Source organism: Acanthopagrus latus, chromosome 9 (assembly GCF_904848185.1).
Source record: "Acanthopagrus latus isolate v.2019 chromosome 9, fAcaLat1.1, whole genome shotgun sequence".
NCBI lineage: Eukaryota > Metazoa > Chordata > Actinopteri > Spariformes > Sparidae > Acanthopagrus > Acanthopagrus latus.
The window spans coordinates 4,574,291-4,592,887 of NC_051047.1; the positions used below are offsets into that span (position 1 = coordinate 4,574,291).

The window sequence follows — 18,597 nt, forward strand, 5'->3', positions numbered from 1 at the left end:
CACGCAGTGAACGTAAATAAATGTCTCACCACTGGCACAATGTCACTGGATGCAGACAAGAATGTGAAGTAAATAAAAACACTGGAGTATAAGACACGGAAGAGCATGAAACTGCTGTTGTTTTAGTCCCTTCAGTGCCACTTCAAAACCGCAAAGCTCTCAGCAAACTTTATTCATTATGCGTGTTAAATAAGGAAGAAAAACAAGCCTTTAATAATTCAAATCAGGCGACAGTTGAACGCCATTACAGCAACAGTAAATCGCTGAACATCTGTGTTTTAAGTGACAGTAACAGAACAGAGGCTGACAGGAGAGATGGCAGAGGGGGGACATGTTATACAGCCCAACTCCACAACTGGAGGTGAACTTCAGAAGTTCTTGGCACATGCCAGCATCTGTACTCCCAGCAGGCTGCTTCAAACAGCTGTGGCGGTTGTTTTTCCCCCCCTCCGTAAATTAGCATGGTAAGTGCATTTTTGTACAATAATTAATTTGGGTATGCTGTAAACTATGTTTGTTGTCAAAAGTGATCCTGCGTGTGTCTACACGCTCAGGAAGGTAAGGAGACATTTGCCTTCTTCCACAGACGCTGTCTGTGCTGTGACAATGAGGGGCCTCCATCACACCAGTGTGTTCATGCGGCTATAAAATTGGCTGTTTTCTGCCTCTCTTTGATGTCTGGTGTGATAATGAACTTGTTTGTTTTCACATGCATGGCACCCGGGGAATAGTGGAATCTGGGACTCCATGAATGTTTCATGATTTAAGAGCAGATGTTGTTTGGGCCACCATAGGTGCAGCAGCAGTTCAAGATGAATGCACACAGAAAGATTGGAGGCCGCCTTTATAGTTATTGTGAAAATATAACAAGAGGAGTGAAGCACGAGGCAGGGTGTCGAAGGGGCAGCAGCTCCCAATGTGACAAAGCACAGACCGTCTGACTTTCAATTCACAGCGAAACAAGATAACTCTCCCCTGACGGTGCAAAGCACAGAGCATTCAAGAGACATCGTCCACGCGAGGCCATGACTTCGACTGGAGCCCCGCGAGAAAAAAGCAGCCCCCCCCTCATTCATCTGAATGAGGCCAGTACAGCGACACAGCAGGCGTGCCAATCAGAAGAGCTGGCCAACAATCAAACCCAACACAATGCAGCAACCTCTGGCAAGGCACTGCACATCAAACATGTGAAAGCACACATTCCTGGTAGAGAGTTTTGTAGCTATATTTGTTGACTGTATCTGTACTGTTTACCTTACAGTGCAACCCTGTGCAGTGTTTTGGCAGCTGACAAGCCTTTGAAACACAGTCATGTATTAATTAGTCATCCAGATCTGATCCATTTAAGGTCTCAACGGTACCTGAGGCAACATGCCTCCACCAACGCAGACCTTTACATTTTCTAATGTTGGCTGCAGAGTCTCAGGCAGTTGTGAAATCAAAAATAAATAGTCCTGTGCTGTGTGGTCAGTTATCCATAGGCTACCCATATGTAAGACCTGCTAACCCCGCCCATCATATTAAACCCAACTTGCTTGTGAGTTGTAGTGTGCAACTTTGACATTCAGAGGGAAATAATACTCACCTTTAGTATTAAAGAGACGGGACTTCTTGCAGTTGTAAACCACTTCCTGTTGGCATTGCTCTGACCCTGACACGATGGCATGCAGCTGCTCAGCTGAGGCGCTGTAGTTGAGCTTCATGACGTGGGGTTTGTGAGGAGAGGAGCCCTGGACTGTGACAGGAGCCGTGCTGTTGTGCGCCAACACCGTCCACACCTTCTCCTCTGAAAGAAGAGGAGTCAAACTGTTAACATCAGTCTGCCGCAAGCACCTTCTTCCAGTACATGTTAGACAGTGAGCATGATCTCATCAATACCTTTAGCACCGGCATGATCGCACGGTGCCCACAATAAACCATTTACTATCACAACCAGGGTCAGAAATTCAGGTAATAGCCATAGCCATCACAAGAAACCTTCCACCAACTGAGCTTAGTTCGGACTTTCTGTCACGGAGAGGTGCACAACAACTTAGTAACTTAAATTCTAAACACAAAACCTGAAATGCTTTCCAGGAACAGAACATGGCGACATGAAGCAGCATAATGGAACAAAAAGAACGAGTCTAAAGCTTATTTTTCAAAGTTCACAGATAAACAGTGGATGAATGAGCCCATAAATATAAATGATGTTACAGTGGGCGTTTCGACTTGTCTTGTTGCCGAACAATTGCTGTGACCCATTTGTGTGTCACACTTTGCTGTACGTCTCAGCATCGCGGCCAAGTTCATTAGCGAGTCACTGAGACGTTCAGTGTTGTTGGCAGAAACATCCATGTTGCTGGTGACATTTTCACAAATCTTTGCAGTTTCACATGACTGAAAACCCAACGGATGCCCTCGTTTCCAAGCAACAATTCTCTGTCACCACGAAAATAAACCTTACCCTTCCCCAGCACACAATCTTATCACAGCAGAAGAGCTCTTTTCAGTAATAGTCTGCTTTTGCTGCTCGCAGCATGAGACACTTGAATTACTAGTCCTTTTTTTTGTTATTTTAACTTATTCCATAAACATTTACATCCAAAAGTTTGTCAAGAGTTTCCACAGCAAAATCATGTCAGGTATCCCTCCTATTTCGGCCCGCAGTTTTCATTATGGATTTTCTGTTTACTCTGCGTTAGAGAAAATCCCTCTCCACTTTGTGATTATTCACATCAGGTTGTAGGGCTTAGAGTTATTTACATTCCTAATAGATTCCTTAATTGAGGTCAAGCTGAGGCAATATCTGCTGCCGGGTAATTCAGATTTGTGAGGGGAAGTCGGGGAACGCAACACGCAAAAAGACAGACAGCATTTGGTGGCGGCACCACACGCTCTGTAACACCACCGCTACGTTAACCTTGCAAATGACAAAGTAGCTGAGGAAGTTGTGACAGCTCAGTCATGAATACTGTCATAACTTAATGGAATATGTTTTGTCCTATATGTCAAGAGGACTGTGGATCAGGTTGTGTCCCACTCCCTGTCTGTCAAATGTCACATCTCAGGTGACAGTCCAGGTGATATAGAGCACATTGTGTTCCCGCTGTCAACAGATCACACTGATAAAGCAGCTCTGATGGGGCGATACGCTGCCAAAGTCGCTATTAACATAAAACTGCAGCTTCACAAATCCAACTGTCCTGCCAGATTATACTAATTGCATACTGTAAATAATTAAAGGTCAAATGGCAACGTGAGCCCTGTCGTCTCCAAAACTCGACAGATTGCCATGATATTCAGTATGGATATTTGTGCTGCCGGGAGCATGTTTTGCAACCGTTTTATCGACCCCTTATCCTTAACTTTCCTTTAGATAGAGGTCAGTCGCTCCTCCTTGAGCAACACATACTATCAGGACATGGTGTTTCCAAAAATCAATGGGGAAATCTCTGTGAAATTTGATGTGGATATTCATGGTCTCGAGGAAATAAAGCCAAATAGTTTTGGAGAGCCCTGACTTTTGCAAAACGATAAGGTCAAAACCACAAGCTGCACGCAAGGAAATCCAAATCTACCAGGCCGGATGCTGATTAATTTATCGAGAGATGCATTTCCATTTTGGACACTTTTCACCCTCAGTTCAAAATGTCAGTCTTGTGCACAAAATATCTCATTATTTAATGGCAGGCCGCCATTAAATTGAGTGAGCATATTAGTGCTCCCGCGAGGATTAACCCTTTTGACTCTAATGACCCCATGCTCTGAAAACTGCAGCCTCTAGAGGACACTAGAGGGGCTTTAGACTTGTAAGCTGTGAAATTGTAATTTCATCATGACTCTTTAATTTGGGAACCACAACTTCTAATGACCTCAGTGAAACCTTGGAAGCACATGATGCTTCTTGTGGCTGACTGAACCGGCGGGGGGAGGGGGGTGCTTGCACTAGTTGTTGGGAGCGCTATGATATACTCCTCTTTGCTCCTTTTTAATTAAACTTAAAGACATGATGAGGCAGCATATTGCAACAAACATAATGACTTGTCTTTCTTTAGCTGGAGGGATGTTTTCTCTTGTTTAAAGAGAATAAGTTAGACCCAGTAACAGATGAAATGGTATCTGAGGGTGCTTGTTGTACCTGACATCACAGTGTTTGCGTTGTTCCTATAACGTCATAATTGATGACGACAAGCGTCAATGTCCACATCTAAAGCAAGCTATCACGGCTGAATTGGTTAAGTATAGGACTCTGATTCAAAACTCTGGGTTTTGTTTCCTGTTTGGAACATATTGTTGTACTGTTATACATTTCACTTATCCATTTTTTCTTTTCTTTCAGTTTTCTCTGGTGCTCTTGTTTAGGGAGCAAAATATAAGTATAATTGCTCGATGTGAAATGCGTGTCCAAGAGCAGAACTTCTCAAATCTTCTTCACCAAATCGCTAAGCTATCAGTTTCAGTGTTGGTCCTGGAGCAAAATGAGTTATTCCAGGAACAACAGATCAAGCTAGGATCCTTTCACGTCTATAGTTTTCTTTAGTTTGGACCAAGGATAAAAAAACATACATTTTTGTATTCACGCTGGTTTTGGTGTGAATGATTTTTGCTAATTAAGCAAAAGGAAAAAACCTGCAGTCATACAGATTGAAAGTTAACTCACTGACTGCACAGTTTTGGCTATTGCCATCCATTCATCAGGACCTATGTGGGTAATTTTTGGTGTTCATTAAAATAAACTGTAAGTTCTCTATTGTCACAAGGCTTTCATGGATAAATAACTGATTAGAAGCATTGTTTGCATTATCAGACTGAAAATCGACTGCATGTTTTGAATGATGACACACAGATAGAGACAGGATGGGGAAGTGGCATCATGTGCATTAATATGTATTTAATTCATAATGAACCTAATGAACCGGCAAAGTACACAGAGTAGGATGGAACCACAACACGCTGCAATCTGAACTGCTCTTGAATGTCATCATTCAATGGATCAGAGAAAATCCCCTTACTAAAAGTCATACTGATGCACATTAGTGTCACCACGGTTAATAAAGATTTGCGGAGAACATGTACATCGCTCATTCAGACTGATTATGGGATCACTTTCTGATCAGCTTACAATCAGCAGATGGATTTAATCGCAGTTTAATACTATAGTAGATTTTGTATCTTTTCAAATCCTGCTTAAATCCCAAAACGACTGTCAAAAATACTGGAGTTGGTCTGTTTGCTTTCACCACACAGACGATCTGAAAGCAGATCAAGCCTGTGCTTTTAACGTGCTCGGTTCTTTTTTTTTCATTGGCCTTGTTTTTTTGTTCGGCGCCGCGGCTCAATTTAACTGAACCAAACCTGTGTGAAAGCACTCTGACATTGTTTAAGCGTAACCACATGGACATTTACAAAAGATATTGACTTCTCACAGATATGTTCTAAACTCTGAGGAACTGCCCTGAGTGGCTGTAATGATTTATTACTGGATGGTAAAGTGTGAGATAGCCAGGCTGGGGATCGATGCGCTACGATCACTACGTGAGCGGACTCTTTACTCTGAGCTTTCTGCCAGTTCTCAGTTGAACTCAAAAGGAGTAAAGGTGACAACACGTGAACTACAATGATCTCACCTGTCATGTTGCAGTATACTTGTGTGGGCCCCAGGGGACCACTCCCATCTGGATCAATGGAGAAGAAGCCCGACGAGCTGCCAATCAGCTTGTAGGCCTCACAGGAGGACTCGTAGATGGCTGGAAGAGGCAGAGTGGGGACAGAAATCAGTTATTCCTCCAAGATTCATCCCACGCTTTCAACAACATTCTACTGGCTGACTCATCTGACTGCAAAAAATCTATCTTTATTTATGAACTGTTTAGAAGTTATTGTATTCATCCCCTTCATCCAAAACAGTGAAATGGTGACATATGCTTCTGCTCTATCCATCACCAGTTGTTGCTGTGATGCAGATTGCGCTACACTTATATTTGAATACTACTGAAAGGCCTGATCACAATGTATTCACTGTAAAATTGTGTGGATTCAGTGTTTAATTTAAATCTTGTATCTATTCTCATGGCTGAGAGCATCGGCTTTTGAATTGTCGGGGATTGGGACCCCCGAGGTGGTTCCAATTTCCAGTGGATGCCAGATTGTTGTGGAGAAGAAAGTAAAAAAAAAAAAAAAACATTTCAAGGGGTTCTTTACTTGACAGTGGTTGTGCATAAAATGGTTTGGGAATATGCCACCCTTACAGTACCATCTTCATGCAAACTTACATTTTGCAATTCCTGTGAAAACTGTGACGACAAGGCCCCGCTTCAACCCTATATGTTACATTTTCCACCTTATAGCCATGTGTGAATAGGGGGACGGCAAGAACAATGACAGACTATTGAGCTTTGTTTGTGCTGCTGACTCTGCTGAGTTTATTAACGCTCTACCAGCAAAGTGTAGGTTCGCTTCACCATTAATGTAATGTGACAGCTCACCGCTGTGTAGAAGAAAGTGTTTGTGCTGTTATCCTGTGGAGTTTAACTGAAAAAAATACACTGTAACCTACTGGCCTGGCAATGCATACTACAGGGTTTTCCAATCACTTTTGCAGTATTGTGTGCATGAGATTTTCACAATGTCGCATGATCGCAGAATGTCTTGAAATGGCGAAGGAAAAACGTTTTAGTTTTTAGCAAAACTTTTGTCATGTCATGTCAGGGCCTTAGACTGGGGAATAGTTTTTGAATCAGCCCACACGTACCAGTGATATAATTTGCCTTGAAATGGATTGTGGAGTGTGTTTGCGAGAGTCAAGGGCAGCGAAGAGCAGAGATTATTTACACTCTCAACACACGGCCAGGCTTGTGCACCCACCTCAGACTGGGTGCCCAAGCATTTCTTTAAATGGTCACTAATCCGCCATATTAAAGTATCTGAAAACAATCACCACACTGGCTGCTGTCTGAGCCCCACCCCCCCCTTGGTTATTGGTGCTACTTCAGTTGTTGCAGTTTACATGTGTACAGTGGCATATTTACAACCAAAAATTCATATTATTTTTTCAAAAGAATGGGTCTTAGATTTCAGATAGATTTCAGAGACGCATAGACAGTACCAGGCTCCTGATTTCTAACTGGCGACCTTTGTTTATGTGGGCTGGAATGACAGCTGTAGCTAGTAGATGCTATCAGCCGAGCTAGCTAGATAATTAAACTCGATGATATGGTTGACAATTCAGCCTCTGGTTTACTTATTAATCTTCCCAGCTGCTAAAAATATTTCTAATTCAGCAGATGCTCCTATCTGTCATGTAGCCTCCAACATGCAAATAAAACAACATTGCCTGCATATAAACAAGAAATCAGTAATCTGGGGCAGGGGAATTTCACACAGAGTTTCCAACAGCCGTCTCCACTATGAATATCTGAGGATGTTGGGAGGATGTCAAAAAATGACACCCGTAAGGAAACACTTTCACATGTAGAGTCAGTCTGAAGCCAGCAAGTCTCAAGCTATTTAAGGATGGAGTAAAAAAAAAAAACAAAAAAAAAAAAAACAGTTTCTCAGAAATCCGAAAGCGAGAATAGCAGCGATGATTGTGAGGTCATGTCAGGTCGAAGAGGGGCAAGTTTCTTCTTTGCCTCTCTGTTGTACAAAGTGAAGAAAAGCTCGGAGCATGACAGGTGTGTGCGCTGAATCAAATGACACAGCTCAGTAGACCTCAAATATATGGGGAGGTGCAGAGGGTGTAATAGTAGGTTTGAGACTAGGTGGAGAAATGAAAGTGAGATGAACTGCTCACAGTTGTGACAGGTCGCTCCAGAGTATCCTGTTCCCGAACAGTCGCAGGTGAAGGTGCTCCATGTCTGAGAGCAGCGGCCTCCATGTTCACAAAGGTTGGGGAGACATCTGAAAAAATGAAAAAAAAAGTTTTTACATTACCAGTTAATATAAGGAGATTATTTTTTTGTTGATTAATTGGGTCGATACTTAATTAATCAATCATCTTCATATGTATGTTTAGATACACTGCCTGACTACACCATGAACATATAGCCCCATTGATTCTGATGAAAGCTGCTCAGTGGTGCAAAATGCAAAAAGTTCAGCTTCCTAGGTATAAAATTATGTGGCCCATGGCTAACTTGAATGGGAGTGAAATCATTTACTTGTGCCCCTCTCCTGAGACTGAACTGATCGAATCATGATGGTGTCATTTTGTGGAGGTTTTGACTGTATCCACCAGTTTATTGTTTCCACATTTTAACCACTGTTGGCTAAAAAAAAAAAAACAAACAGCTAGCTAATAGGCTCCGTTAGCTTTCTGAACCTAATAAATACATAAAGAAACAACTCTGTTTAATAGTCGTCAAGAACATACCTCAGTATGTGCAACAGTGACTTCCTACTGCTGTAGGTGTGTGCTGTCTGCTTACAATAGCCACTTAAGGAGGCTGTTTCTGCCCCCGAGCTCTGGTCTTTGGCCTAGGGGCTGTGTGCTTTGTGCTAACTGTATTAGCCACTGGAAGGCTAATCCTGCTGCCCTTTGGGGCGTTTGTCCCACAGACACATGAACTGTGTACTGTAACTGATCATACATTTGCCACTTATAAGCTTGTCAAACTACCTAATTTCTCACTGTCATGTAAGAAATCATTGAACGTTATCATAATGAATGAAAGGAATGAACAAGGCTATTGTTAGTGGTCACCGCTGCACTTTCTTTGCCATTCTTGTGCAACTAGCTTCCTACTAGCTTCAGCAATAGATCAGCCAAGCACTGAGCAATATTCCAGTCATAGGCATTCAGTGCATGGGCAGAATGGGTGCAGATAGGTACAAAGGTACACAGACAGGTAGCCTGTTCAATCATTTCATGTGGTCTGAATGAAAGGATTAGGTGGGCTTATTAGATGCCTGCAACAGCCACAGATACGGGATGTGTTACTGTCCAGATGTCAAAAAATGCTTCCAGTCTAACCCACCAACCCTAGCTTTTAATTGTTTGATTTGTAAAATATCAGACAATTAAAAAACACATAAATGTTTGTTCTGTACGAGCAGTCAAACATTATTTTTTCTTTTTTTTGTAATATACATAACAAAAATCTTAAAACTGGAACCTGAGAATTGCTGTTCAGAAAAGTTACTATTAGTTGCTGACTATGTTAGTCCTCTCCTGATGCACTTTCATACTTTCACTTTTCATACTGATACAGGCAGCACAAAACGGCCATTTCTTGGCTGCAAAACAAAACATCACACAAGCCTGCTAGGCATTTGTATTAGGTACCGGTAGAGATACTTCTATTGTTACTGTTTGCAAACCTGATCTTTTATTTATCAGGCAAGCACGACCCCCGCTCGCTGTACTCTTTATTCTTTTGTATGCAATTATGAACACGCTTTGGAACCCACCCAATGGACTAATTTGCTGTTTATTCATGTTTCATTAAAAATCTCAAACAAGTGTGAAATGATTGTGTCTCATACTTTGCCCTTGTATGAATTAAAAAAAAAAAGCTGACACGTCGAGGCGTTTTACTAAAAATAAAAGCATTACTGTCACCTTCAGACTAGAATGCCCGTTAATGGGATTTTGACACAATGAGCGCTTCACAGAAATTTCAAACCACACTCGTCTGATTAATAGTCCCTTCCTCAAGCCTCCTTCAGTTTCACATAATTGCCAGCCTTTCGAGCATGCATCTATAATTTCATACACTTTCATCTCCCACCTATTAACTGCAGCGGAGCGGGCCAGCCGCAACATGGATAAGGTTGCAGCCACTGGTTTAATTACCATCAAGCTATTTTCTGTTGTGTTCATGAGTGCCCTCGCAGGTCATGGAATTACAGTAGCCAGCACACCTAAGTGCATGCTGACCATAAATTGAGTCACAAGGTTTAATTAGACACAAAGAAAAGAGATTGACTCTGATGAAAGTTAATTTCCTCACACTCAGGGGTCATTACGCAGGCCACAATAAGTGAAATGAGAGTTAACATCAATGAAATAAATGTTTGAAAAGCCGCGCACAGCTGCCTCACATGTCACGTCAAACAGATCTGAGCACAGGATGCTGCGCAGATACCAAGTACACACCAGAAAGAAAAGAAAGTGTGGATGTAACCCACACACATTTGATTTTAGTTCTGCATTGCTTTCTTTGTCGCACACTGCATAATGCATGTAGATAGTTGTTTCATTTGTAGGAAACATCAAACGCTTTCCCCTCTCGCATCTGTTTTCTATGAAATGCATAATGCAGTGACTATTAATATTTATCAAAGATTAGAAAAAAAATACACTGAAATATTTTTGTAACATTTCACAAAGCTTGATTTTGCTTTAACAGTGGAGTTATTTCCCCCAACTTGTAACGCTCCATAATCAACGCTGTTTACATTCACTGTGAATGAAATGACTTTTTAAGTCATATTTGAGTCAGAGATTTTTAACTTCTTTTTGCTTATGGGTTTGGTTTTATGACTCATGTTCTGTCGTGGTTGAGGATCACTGCATCTTCTCATTAACCTTGTCTCAAGCAGCAGCAGAGCTGTTTTCAGCTCTGATGAACCCGCTCTACACTATGTGCCCAGCAACAAAACAACAGACAACCAGAGTTAGCTTCTAGCTGGTAATATGCACTGCATTAATATGGTGCTTTTCTAGTCTTCCCATTCACACACACATTAATACACTGGTGGCAGAGGCTGCCATTCAAGAGGCCACCTGATCATCAGGCTCAATAACAAATTATAGTCACACTCACATGCCGATAAACAGCCACCAAGAGCAATTTGGGGCTCGGTATCTTGCCCAAAGACACTTTAATAGCTGGGGACTGACCATCCAAGCTTCTGATCAGAAGTGAGTAGTGACCTGCTCTAATTCCTGAACCACAGCCACAGAAGAAAACAAAACATTAAGCACTGGTGCCAACCAATCAGCTAACCAAGAGAGCTATCCTGGGCGGGTCCCCTGGTTAAGTTTAGGTGAGTGGGAGAGGTGGCTGTGGGCTTTGGAGGCCTCTGTCTGGGGAGAGCCAGCCTGGGGGAATATAATAAGGATATGCTCTGTCCCCACCCTCTCTATATAGATGACATCAAGAAAGTCATTCAAACTAGATAAGTGTGGTTGGATGCTGTTAAAGAGAGGGAAGATGATTTGAACTGAAGGGGTTGAACTACAAGAAGTCAACAAAGCTACAAAGTAGACAGCTACAAGTACCTCAGGGCCTGCAAGAAAATGGGAACCATGAGGCAGCAGCAACAATCAAATACCTACATAGAGTAAGACAAGTCCTGGAAAGTAAGCTGTATAGTAAGAACAAGGTCTGAGCAATCAAAACCTACACCCTGCTGGTCATCAGATACCCCTATGGCATAATGAGCAGGCCAAAAGAGGAGATAGAGGCCACTGATGTTAAGGGAAGGTTGCTTCCACAGTGAATGGAGGCTTGCACCCCAAGTCCTAAGTGGAAGTAAGGAGGCCGAGAACTAGTGAGCATCAAAGACACTATCCAGGATGAAACAACAAAGATCCATGAGCATATCAGGAAGATGGCCCCGAGTGAGGAACAACTAAGTGAATACCTCAGACAGCAGAACCTCCTAGAGGAGGAGAAGGAGGAGCAGGAGGAAGCATCATGGAGGGACAAACCTCTGCATGGTACAGTATGTCCCATCAACAAACTGAAGAGAGTGGCTGATATTGAGAAATCCTACCAGCGGCTGGGAAAAGCTGGACTGAAAGACAGCGCCGACTGCCTGAGGCCGAAGGTCTGCCACACCAGGCAGGACCCCAGATGCAGGCTGTGCAACTGTGCACCTGAGACACTCCAGCACATAACAGCAGACTGTAAGATACAGGCAGGCAGAGCGTATATGGAGCGCCATAACAATGTGGCTGCCATAGTGTCCAGGAACATCTGTGACAAGTATACTAGGCTGGAAGCCCCTGGGTCAAAATGGGAGACACCTCAGAAGGTGGAGAATGTCAAAGCCAAGATCCTGTGGGACCAGATACAGACCAACCCGACACAGTTGTGGTGGAGAACCATCAGAAGAAGGCAGCGGTGATAGATGTAGCAATGCTAAGTGACAGCCAGCAACATCTGGATGAAGGAACATGAGAAGCTCGAGAAATAACGAAGGCTGAGAGAAGAGCTGGAGAATATGTGAAGGGTGAAGGCAGCAGTGGTCCCCGTGGTAACGGTAGTGCTTGGGGCTCCAGCTGATTCCAGGAACAACATCTGAGAGCTCGCCAGCCTGTTCCATCCTCTGCCCACAAAACGTAATCAACGTAGCTGGCTGAATTTTTCAGTAATTTTCTAACATGAATAAATGGTGGATATAAAGTTGATTAACCTTTAGGTAATAGTTATCTGACCAACATTAAATGTTTTATAAATTGTTAAGCAATTGTAAAGGTTTATAGACATCAGTTGAAACTTGAAATAACTTCTAAATAAGTTATAAATAATGTCTATAGATGAGCTGCACTGCATTAACCGACCATTTACAAAGTATTATAAACATCAGTTGCAACTTTATAGTAAACTGTTGCTAAATAAAGAATTTTGAAAGCCTGTCATTGTATATCAGATAGCTGTTAGCTGAAGTTCAACTGTAAATTTAACATTTTTCAATGATGTGTGACAAGATTTTTCTTTATACGACTGTAGAAATGTATCTTGTTGTCGTTCTCTGTCAGAGTTTATTTATACTATAACAACTCCGACTGCTATTTTTTCCTCTTTTTTTCTCTCCTATGCACACAACAGATGTATGCATCTGAGCCTGGAATAAGAAAGGATTCCAATCCAATTCCAATCTTCTGTCATTTCCTACAGTCCGTCCCTTCACTCACTGCCACAACAGACTGGCAGCACAGTTGTGTTTGCATATCCTCTGACAGGGGACATCCGCAGCAGGAAGGAAACGGTTTGAAATCTGACAAAGGAGAGACTCTCCTCGGGGCAAATACAAGATGAAAAACACAAGTTTGCGTCTTTGTCTCGTTCATATAAATGCTCCAAGCTACATGTGGACATTCAATGAGCTCATAGTCTCATTCACAGGGCCCACAGCTGTGCAGGGTAATGAGGGATAGGGATGGGGAGGGATGCCACACAGGCCAGTAGGGAACAGCTTGTTAGCATAGTCCTCTGCCAGAAAAGGTGTTGCTGACTTTCTGTTGCAATTTAATTGGATGATCCTGTCAGCGTGTTTGTCTTTATAGGACAAGATGTCAGTGACTTTCAGGCAGCTCTGCAGACAACACTGCCATCTCCGAATTAACGATGTGGGCATGAATAACTCTCTGCTGCCAGCTTGGATAACATTTTACAGACTGTTATATTTGACACATTTAGACTGTTGATTCTCAAAGTTTCCTGTAAGCTTCCTGTAAGACCTGTCCTCTAATTAATTAAAATGTAAATAAAAAATTTAAACCAACTTACCTGTCTCTGATATTGCAGGTGTCAAACTGGAGCTCATTATAATTGCCCAGCAATCCTTGCTGTACATGATTGAGATTCATCGGCTGCCTGTTGATGAATAGGAGCCGCATACAGCCCTGGAAGGCCGGAGTCTGCTGCTGACAGTTCATCGCGGAACAGCCTGGATGGAAATGACACATGATGGAACCTCAGTTTTAACTGCCCCAAGAAGCATTCTGTTGAGCTGCGTGTTAGAGATGAGAAGAGATGTATGTATCTTAACACTGCCAACATGCTGTGAGAACCCACTGACCTCCGAAATAAAAGCTGCCTTTTGATTCCAGTTGTTCCCACAGTTCGATCGCGGAGGACGGCTCATTATCCACGGTCAAAGTGATCTGTAGATTCCTGGTGTCGAGACTCACAGAGTGCCACAGACCATCATTGACTCTGTGACCTGGGGAAGAACATTTCACATTAAGCCTCGGTGACATGGCTTTAGTTTGGTTTAGTACAGCACAGGAAGAGATATTTGTTTCGAGCATTTTCCCGTGAAGCGTTTCTACCCTTGCATTCTGGTTCACTGCAGTGGGTGTTTTCTCAGCAGTCGCCACTAATGCATCAATGGACCATTGAAAGCAGGACCGCGTTTGAGTCGGCGGACGAGTTAAAGATAAAGTGTAAATTTTGTAATAGCTGGCAATACTGCCGTCAAATCCCCAAATTTCCCTCTCATCACAGTTCCTTCACACAGCGGCTGTCACTTCACTGACACACGAGACAGTCGCAGAGCTTCGAGGCTTCTCCATCACTCAAAACAAAAATCTCCCCCGTCCGCCTCCCCCGCCCTGTCACCGTCAACAAAATCTTTACTGCACGTTTTATCACTTTGACGATGTTAATGTGCAGATAACGGGGAACGCCTCTAACGTCAGCTTCTTTATATCTAATAGTAGTGAGCAAAATACTGGCGGTGCATCACTGCCTAGCAGTGTAAAGCAACTACATACTGAACTCTAGCTACTGTATTTCATACTTCTACTAATGATTGTACTTTTTAATACACTACAGTTTCTTTCCGACAGTTATTAGTCTCTTAACAGATTAGGACTTCCAACACCTCCAGTTGGCATATAAAATGTGTTGCATTGTTATTCAAATTCAATGACGGTTTATAAAACAATGTGACCAGCTGCAGCGCTACAATCTTGCCTGCATGTTCATCTTTGTATGTACCTCCGGATGGAAGCTGTCAACAGCCTGTCCTCGATTATTTTTACTGACGTTATCTTGAGATTTTTTTTTTATTTTTTTTTTTTTTTATAAAATCTTGAGATAAAATCCTTTTCTTGTGATAAGGGACACATTTATCTTGTTGTCTCAAGAAAATAAAAAGCAGATTTCTGGAGCTGACAAGATCATTCATCAAAAGGAAACAATTCTTTCTTTTCTTGCAATCACAGGATAATTATGAAGAACTCCAGCATCACACCTGACTTCAGCTTTCAAGCTCCCTGTCATGACTGACAGGGAGGATTCATAACTGAGCCGCACAGTGACGTGCACTTCAGTGGTCAGCAGGATCACTGAAGTGCACTCACCTGTGAAGCCGAAGCCTCTTCTCCTTAAAAAAACCAGAACTGATCAGGGTGTTATCTCTGACACAATGCTTCTCCTGCCTGTGTCAGACCTTGACTGAAGCACAGTCTATGCATGCTGGCATGGAACTGCTGATCTCTGATAAACACTTTTAAGCAATAAGAGGAGACAACCTCTTGTTCTCGCCAGATAAATTGTTGATTATCCCGTTAACCTTAGATAACAAAATAATTAATTTGTCATCTCGAGATAACGGCATCAAGTAAAGGAATTGCAAGCATGAGAGCGTGGCTGTTCTCAGGTGATAATAAAATACATAATGACAATGTCAGGAGCAAAAAGTTTACTTTAAGCTGATATTACATACATTTTATTTTTGAACTACAACAATTAGTCGATTCATCATTTAGTCGTTAGTTTAGCCTCTTAAAGATGAGGATTTATGACTGTGGAATGGACAGAAGAACCAATTTAAAGATGAAAGATGAAAAAAAAAGTGTGGAATCAGGAAAATAATTGTAGAGAATAAGGTAATAATGTAAAGATTTGTTAGTCACAGCCCTCGTATTTTAATACCACATATTGAGCTCCTGTGTCCAATAAATGTAGGACTTACTGTGTTGGGATGTTTTAGACGTGAAACACATCTGCACTCTAACTTGTTGCCATGAGTGTTCACTTTTTAAATCAAATATCAAACCAAATCACTTTAAACCATGAGCTTCTCACATATAATCACTCTGATGCTCATTAGGCAAATTCCCTGCTGGTTTCTGCAAAAAGCCATAAAACTGGCTCAATGTTTTCATATAAATTGCGCTCTTTCATCCATCTATTTTCATTCGAGTACCATAATTCCCCCTCTGTTAAAATAGCAGAAACGTCTGCTTTTTAAACGATCGACCGCTTGCTTAACCCAAAATTTTCGTAATTGGAAATAGAAAAAAAATCCATCTGAAAGTCAGTTTCAAACCATTTGGACTTTAAAAAAAAAATCTATTAAAACCCAAAAAGATGAGTAATAAACCAACTCAGCTTGAGCCACAAACCATTTCTTTTAAATTGACAGTGACAGCTCATCTCACGGAGCAGTGGCCATCAAGAGGACGACGCCACAATGGCTGCTGAGAATGGAAATTACTGATCCACGCCTCCATTTTGACTCTGTTTGTCCCCGACTAAATTAGCATCCAGATTGAGCTGTGCTGCGCTACAGGAACTCAGAGGGGACAAGACGGTCACACAGAGTGCACACTGGGAGTTATTTTAGTTACTCTAAAATCAGATCTGTCCAGGCTCTTGGGGGAACTCGAGAATTTCAGATGCAATCCAGTGACGCCTCTCGCTTACAGCGCAACCTTTTATCCCGGAAGACTGTGAATGCCATGGGCATTTTTTTCTCCACACCATTGACTGTTTCATGGAATAGGCAGTGTAGCCGCGAGGGAATGCTGGCGAGCATCCGTGGGAGTTTCCCTTCCCCCATTCAGCTCATATCTCATCATCTCCTTGCTGCCCTGCTGCTGGCCAAGCTTGAAGTGTCAAAGTGCTATCTAGGACAGATATATAATGTTTTTGTATCACATCAGTGAGCTGCGCGACAGCCGCTCAACTGTTAAGAAAAACATTTGCCTATTCTTCCTCTGTCTGAGACTACTTCTCAGAGCCCCAGTGCTGCCTCCAGGAAATACATAGTTTCATGTGACAGAGTCGTGTCATTACTGCACCAAGCTGCAGTGGCAGCTGCTTTAAGTTCTTGACAAGCCCAACTGGCAGTCGTTGCAGAGTGAGGTGAATGAAACAAAAGTTTGTTTTGGATGTTGCTACCCAGCGTTGTGTGTCTGGTTGTTTGAGTGAGACAAACATGTTTACTTGCATGGAAATCAAGCTGCTGGTGCAGATCATCTCTGGGCTGAACGAGTGAAGATACAGATCGATACTCTTTCCACATTAACGCCGTTGTGCACTTAGCTTGAGTACAGCACTTTATCAAACAGCGCCTATTGCATTTCTCCCTAAGCCATTTCATTGTCCACTTGTCAAACTAAAAAAAAACACAACTGTTGCCTTTCTAACAAAACTGAAAAGTGAGAAGAACATGAGGTTAGATTTAGAAAGAAAAAAATAATTTGCAAGAGCTTTGACGAGCCCTGCGGCTTAGTTTAATGAGTTTAATGACACCTCCGCTGCACAGCATTTGGCTTCTCAAACTATGTGATAGCGTTCGGAGGAGAGGGTTGAGAAAGGTGAGAATACGCGATGAGAATCTGTGAACTAAATTTGAAATGCAACTGACATCCATGACTTCTGTCTTCTCTGGGTGTTAAGAGAGTTTAGAGTGCGTACAGAAATGCACAAATTCTCACGACTGGTGCAGCGATTTCATGTTTCTTATTACGTTTCATGTCACTCAGCACACTCGTGCTGACACAAATATATATTCTTAATTGAACCAAATTACAAAAGTTGTTCAACTCTGCTTTTTTCACCTCCAGACTACTGCAAAGACCTTTTTTTTCTCTGACAGGATGATCTGTGCTTTTACGACATCATGTCTAGATCACTGCTCCTCCACTATTTTTTTTTTTTCATAAAAATGCAGCTTTTTGGGCTTTGAATTGACTTCAAAAACACCGGACCACATCCGCCTTTTCTCACTCCCAACTCATCAAATGCAGCAGCCTGCTCAGTGGCCCCATGCCTCTAACTTTGATGCTGTAGTTACCCCTCTTGCATCACTTCTTGATGTGCCCCCATAGTGCAGTAAAGAGGAGTCAGAGAAAAGTCAGAGTCGGGCGGTGGTTTCGGTGGTTAGATCAGTCATTCACTGGACTTTCTCAAATGACTGGAGATCCCATCACAATTGTGACCAAGCGTCAAGTTATGTCACTTGAGTAAATTAGATAATTATGTTATGTGAGCAATGCAGTAAGGTCATTTACGTTGCGTGAGGTCAGTAAGCCTAACCATGGCTTTGAGTGAAAAGTCTGAACAGAGTTACTGTATCTGAACCCAAAGTAATATTTGTCCTCAACTTAGAGCTGCTGTAAGTGCTAATCTTTATTAAGATAAGTGTCCAATCAGGATAGAGTTCTCCATATAGAGGCGGTCCCGTCGGCGCGTGAGGGTCCTCCTGTTTGCTGCTATGTCTGTCATGCGGTGACGTAAAGAGTAGGGAGAGGACTGCAGCTCTGAAATGGCATGGAACTTAGCCAGAACTACAACAACTCTTACAGCAGCCTTAACCGAGTGGGGGTTGTAAGTCTGAAGCTTAAGGCCTCTGACAAGCTGCGGCTGTATGTGACGAGCCGGGAGTGAGAACGTGTTGACCACATTACTCCCGTCCTTGCCTCTCTTTAACGGTTGTCTGTTGGTTTTAGAATTGATTTTAAGATTTTATTGCCAACTTTTAAAGCTCTGCAGGGTCTTGGCCCCATTATAATGCTGACTTACTGCTAGCCCCATGAGCCTGTATGTAACCTTAGATCCTCAGCTGTGTCCCTCCTGTCGATCCAGAGGTCCTACCTCATGACATAGTCTCATAGCATTGGATTATTTGTTTGATTACTAAGATGCT

At 42.4% G+C, this 18,597-nt stretch overlaps 1 protein-coding gene across 4 annotated transcripts in view; it reads right to left on the reverse strand.

Moving 5' to 3' along the window:
• cntnap5a (contactin associated protein family member 5a) overlaps positions 1-18,597 on the reverse strand; it is a 117,907-nt gene that overhangs the window by 42,193 nt on the left and 57,117 nt on the right. For all 4 annotated transcript variants that reach the window (XM_037110710.1, XM_037110709.1, XM_037110712.1 and 1 more), the window contains 5 exons: positions 13,735-13,878; positions 13,443-13,602; positions 7,775-7,881; positions 5,610-5,729; positions 1,586-1,786 (listed from right to left, as the gene is read on the reverse strand). In XM_037110710.1, coding sequence (XP_036966605.1) covers positions 1,586-1,786; positions 5,610-5,729; positions 7,775-7,881; positions 13,443-13,602; positions 13,735-13,878 — 732 coding nt within the window. The remainder of the gene's footprint in view (positions 1-1,585; positions 1,787-5,609; positions 5,730-7,774; positions 7,882-13,442; positions 13,603-13,734; positions 13,879-18,597) is intronic.